This window comes from Pleuronectes platessa, chromosome 17 (assembly GCF_947347685.1).
Source record: "Pleuronectes platessa chromosome 17, fPlePla1.1, whole genome shotgun sequence".
Taxonomy (NCBI): Eukaryota; Metazoa; Chordata; class Actinopteri; order Pleuronectiformes; family Pleuronectidae; genus Pleuronectes; species Pleuronectes platessa.
The window spans coordinates 11,031,649-11,037,361 of record NC_070642.1 but is presented as its reverse complement, the minus strand read 5'-3'; the positions used below and the strand labels follow the sequence as shown (position 1 = coordinate 11,037,361).

At 47.6% G+C, this 5,713-nt stretch overlaps 1 protein-coding gene across 1 annotated transcript; it reads left to right on the top strand.

Moving 5' to 3' along the window:
• Nucleotides 1–2,320: 2,320 nt before the first annotated feature.
• LOC128460546 (thyroxine 5-deiodinase-like) lies at nucleotides 2,321–4,218 on the top strand. Its single transcript, XM_053445780.1, has one exon. It carries the CDS (start codon nucleotides 2,720–2,722, stop codon nucleotides 3,518–3,520), a length of 801 nt encoding a protein of 266 aa, XP_053301755.1. The 5' UTR covers nucleotides 2,321–2,719; the 3' UTR covers nucleotides 3,521–4,218.
• Nucleotides 4,219–5,713: the final 1,495 nt, after the last annotated feature.

Below are 5,713 nucleotides of genomic sequence, written 5' to 3'. Positions count from 1 at the left end.
CAACACGTAATGGTTTTATAGGCCCATGTGGTGGATTATCTCTTGGCATGATGCAGTTTCCACTGGTTCCCTGTACCAACAGCACGGTATTGTCATGCATTGTGTCAATTAGTGAACTTTAGAGGTGCTGGTGGATGGATTTTGTTACTCTCAAATAAAGCCCTGTTTAGTATTACCACCTGTTAAGCTGTTTCTTTATAGTCAAGGCTCATTTGTGCTGCCTTTATGTACGTCATGAGATACGTCAGTTTCAAACGATGAAACGCTCCTACTTCAATGCATAATTTATTAGAGGACACGTGAGTTGAGATTTTCTGACAACAAGAAGCATGGCAACAGTGGAGGAGGATGTGATAATGGGCCCCTTAAGAAAGAAGGTAAAAGCGGCTGGGTTGAAAATAGCAATGACACCTACATATCTAACGTTGGGAATAAATAACCTTTAGTGTATGGATATGAGAAATGCATCCATCTCATTATCTAACTGTCTGTAAGAAGGAACATAAGGATACTTCTCATAATGGCAGTGTTTTATTTTAAGCGGTTTGGATAATCTGGTTAACGTGACGTTCATATGATAACAGAGTTACTATAATAACCACATCAACACCTATGGTTGGTTGGTTAGTTGGTTGGTTGGCTGGCTGTATGGTTGGCTGTTTGGCTGGTTGGTCGGTGGATTGGTTGGCTATACCGCTGGTTGGGCGGGTGGCTGGTTGGTTGGCTGTTCAGTTGACTGGTTGGCTGGCTGGTTGGTGGGTTGGTTGCATTTTGTCTAGTTTGTGTTTAAATAATTAAGACAGTTAGAATCTCTGTAACGCGTGATATCAGGAGCACAAGGGGGCTGCTGTCCAGATTCCCGATGACATGGAGGCTCACAGATGGTAAATCTTATGTGAACTCAATCTAAGCTATTTGGTTTTCTGATCATCGGACTGTTTGCTTCTTGCCCCGATACTTCAGTGTTAGTGATAATGCCGCATTCTCACATCTCAGCAACCACTTTGGTTAATGCAACGTTATTCACCAAATAATAATGAGTGTGACCCATGATTTAAAGCCTTTAGTTTATTTCCAGCTCTCTGCCGTGTGTTTCTCGCTGATTTATGTTGGAGCCGTTTCTTTTCTCTAGGTGAGAGGGTGAGGAAAATTGCTCCCTTGTGATTCAGCTTGCATCATCACACTTGTGGAGTGATTATACGTCTCAAGTACACATTAATCTGTTTATGGTATCTCCGCACATGGCCCAGACATATCATAAATCAGAGGACTGCTTCACCTCTTCGAGGACTCTTATTTTTCTCTGCGACGTGATGAAGGAGCTCTTCACACATCTGCCTCCTCCCCTCTCCCCCCCGTCTGCTGCCTCCAGATGACACTTTCCTCCCTTATATAAATCTTCTCTCCTCTCTCGGTTGTCCTTACATCTCCCTCCACCTCTGCGTGCTACTTTCTCAGTGCCGCCGTCTGCTTTTAGGGTCAGCATCCCCTCCGTATCTCTGATATAAGTTTCAGCCGATTGGGATAACAACCCGCTTTAAAAACTAAAATATCCATAGTAACAGGGCAGTTCATGTTGACGATAATAGGCTTTATTATAATAGATAGAGAAAGACAGGAGGGGACAAGAAGGATGTGGATTAAAACACACACACACACACACACACACACACGTACACACACACACAGTGGAAGGAAGGGTTTTGGGGGTCAGGCTGGAAAGTCAGGGACACGCCTGCACTGACAGGTCAACCGTCACATGTACAGCATGTATGCCCTCCTGTCCACACCTGTGAAAAAGTGGAAAGTTCCAAGGTGAGGTAATATGGCTGACGCTCACGCTGCGGTCATGGTTAAGACCAAACTGTCATCGCTTTGTGTCTCAGCAGATTAGATGAGATTATAAAACACAAGGCAGTAATTCTCTATTGTGTTTTGTTTGACCTTTACTCCAGCGTTTGAGGCTGAAGACGCCTGTTTGCCAGGTCGTCAAGGTGCTATCGCATCAATAAATACACGGATGAATTACAAATATTTGTGTCATTGCTTTGTAAAAGGTGGTCAAAAGAAAAACCTCAACTGTAATTTATTGATAACGTGTTATGTTATGAAACTGGTGGTGGCAGGTTCACGCTGCCTCTCTCCCCCTCTCCGGGTGTTGGGTGAGCTCTGAGGCAGATCACCGAATGACTCATCCAGGTCTTTGCGGTGTATGGGAAACCAGCGCCGTCTAGTGGCCGCAGCGGCTCCTGCAGCCCGTTCAACAGGGATCTGAGTTCACAGGCAGAACATGACGTGAAGTCAAAATGTTTTCCCCTGTTTTTCCCGACTTTCAGGAGCATCTGTGCGTCCGGCTTCGAGTCATGACAAACTGCTGCGAGCGTGTCCCCGGCGGAACGAGCGCGACCCACATGCTATCATGTTGCGTCCTGACATGTGGATGGAACACGGTGATCCAGACTGTGTCCCTGGATGTCTGAAGACCAGAGTTGATGGGAGGTAATCCCCACCATGTGAGTGGGCGGTGCGGGTACCGGAGGCGTGTTTTTTCCCCTTTTTTTTCCATTATTCAAATGCTTGCTGTACCTATAAAAAGAGCGCCTGTGTGCGTCAGATAGTTTCTCCAATGGGGAAAGGTGACTAAATACTAGTTGGTCTCTTTCGCCGGCTCAGTCGCATCCCATCGTCTTGGTGGGAGGGGGGGGAGTGAAAGAGAGTGATGCACGACTCCGGCGGTGTCCAAATGGCGAGGGCGCTGAAGCATGCGGCGCTGTGCCTGATGCTGCTGCCCCGGTTCCTCCTGGCCGCTGTCATGCTGTGGCTCCTGGATTTCTTGTGCATCAGGAAAAAAGTGCTGCTGAAGATGGGGCAGCAGGACGGCCCCGACGACCCGCCGGTGTGCGTCTCCGACTCCAACAAGATGTTCACCTTGGAGTCCCTCAGGGCCGTGTGGTACGGCCAGAGGCTGGACTTTTTCAAATCCGCGCACCTCGGACGCGCGGCGCCCAACACCGAGGTGGTGCTGGCGCAGGGGGGGCGGCCGGTCCGGATCCTGGACTGCATGAAAGGGAAGAGACCGCTCATCCTGAACTTTGGCAGCTGCTCCTGACCGCCGTTCATGACGCGCCTGGCCGCGTTTCAGCGCGTTGTGAGCCAGTACGCGGACATTGCGGACTTTTCAGTGGTGTACATCGAGGAGGCGCATCCGTCGGACGGCTGGGTGAGCACGGACGCGCCGTTCCAGATCCCCAAGCACCGCTGCCTGGAGGACCGGCTCCGAGCCGCGCAGCTGCTGCTCAGCGAGGTGCCCGGCAGCAGCGTGGTGGTGGACAACATGGACAACTCGTCCAACGCTGCGTACGGAGCCTACTTTGAGAGACTTTACATCGTGCGGGACGAGCGGGTGGTGTACCAGGGGGGCCGGGGTCCGGAGGGATACCAAATATCGGGGCTCAGGGACTGGCTGCAGCAGTACAGGAGCGACCTGGTGAATTCCAGGATGCCTGTGCTCCATGTGTAGCTGAGGATGCTGAAGCGCCCGCTGCTCTGCCCGTTCGGCCCCAGTGTCCAGCCCACCAGTGCAAACTATCAGATGCTGCTATCAAGTGTTCACACAGGACACGTTGTGTCGGTGTATTTCTCACGCGTAAAGACATAAAGACAGAAACCGGACTCATCGCCTGAAGTCAGGTTGAAGCCTCTCCCCAGGCTGTAGGCTGATCTATTGATACATTGATAAATTGACTCATTGTGCTTGTCTCGAACCTAATTGATTAATTGCTCATAGCGAGTTTATTTTCTGTTTTGTTTTGTATGCAAAAGTCTTGGATCAGTTGAAACTGGATTCAATAAGTAATCACTCTATTTTTCTACAGTGTGTGTGTGTGTGTGTGTGTGTGTGTGTGTGTGTGTGTGTGTGTGTGTGTGTGTGCTTGTGTTTGTTCGTGCGTGTGTGTGTGTGTGTGTGTGTGTGTGTGTGTGTGTGTGTGTGTGTGTGCGCTCTCTTGTTAATATCTTGGTCCTCTCACGGTGTTTCTATGAAGGTCGGTTTTTAAAAGGCGCAGCCAGAGAACCGATACTGATCTTTTCCCTGACACCGGGAGCGGGTCCATATTAACGGGGAAGTTCCTCCTCCATGAGCCAACCCATGTGTGTAACACGTTGACCACAATGTGTAACTGAAATTTTTGTTTCGAATAAATGTCCAGTTCACTCATCCATGGCGTGCTGTTCACTGTGGAACCAACACTAGTTCGAGTTCTTCCTTTGGTCTTTTATATTTTTTTAGTGTTTTATTTTATGTTATTGTGAGTAACAATGACACACAAGGAAAAGTGATGGATTTATGAAAGTCATTTGAGTGAATGCCAGTTTTGTGTTGTTGCACCATGCAGTTTTCAGTCTGTTTCCTAATTGTTAAGAGGATTTACTGTCTCTTTTCCCTTCTCAGACTCAGGCCTATTCAGGTCCAAGTGATCGGCCATTATATAGGGGCTGCATACTCATTTACAGCAGCAGATTTTAATGCTCCTTGTGACTCATTAGTGAAGAATTCATGCTTAATTAACCCCTTTTCAGCCAAGATACACTCTTAATAAGGGAGGCTAGAGATCACTTTTTGCGTCATTGTGTAATAGAGAAGAAGAGGGCCTTTTTACGTTACGTTCAGGGGGTTCGTGAATCAAACAAGAGAAGGTCAGATTCTGACAGCTGGTGCTTATTCAACGTCGGCTATGAAACATGCACATATTTTTTGGCAACTCATTGGATAAAATGAGACACGTCACATTGTTTTCTTCTGAGCGCCGTGAGGTGCGATGCTGCGTCTTTAATCCATCTATCTTTAACTCTTTCTCACTTTGTCATCATTGCCACACACTCCCCTGCGCCTCCTCCTCCGCAAAGCCACTGTATATGTGCACCAGGAATGCACACACACATGCACCCACACACACACACACACACACACACACGAGACACCTCTGCCATACACAATTAGGATTAGAGAGCAATGTGATTACTGAAGATCCCACGTGGGCCTCGTCTCCATGTGCTTTTAAAATGTGTTCAGGTCCAATCATGCCTCGTCTAAATAAACAAGCATCATGCCAGAGTTGGAGCATTGACGACTGACTCGCCCGACCCCGGCCTCCTCTTCGTCGTCCTCACAACTCCCTCACTGTTTCAAAGAGAGATATGAGAGAGAGAGAGAGAAAAAAAAAAGTCTGTCCCCATGTAAACCTCCCCCCTGTCTAAATCAATTACAGGCCTTCAGGAGCAAACACAGTGTTGAAGTGATAAAAGGAAAAAGGCTCAGTCAATCAGTGATGTCTGACCAAAGACCTTTTGAAAGTTGGCACTGATCGATGACGCGGGGATAAGTCAGAGAAACTTCAAAGCTGTGAATCCCCGCATTAAACATCCTCCTCGGGCACAAATGGTATCTTTAAATCGATCTCTTTGTATCAAAGCACCTTTAAAAAAATGCATAATTTAGACTTTTCACTTGCCTTGTTGCAGGAATTTAACAGAAATCTGTGTCGTGATCTTCAAACATGCCGCAAACAAGACTGGGGAAGTAAAACTTTAGGGAGAAAACTCTCAAAAGTGGCCGATTTGTGATGGAAACATCTTAACCCATCTGCTCTGAGGCGTCTCTGAAGTTTATTTTTGTCCACTGTGGTACGCACTGTGTAATGGCGTGTGCTCACTA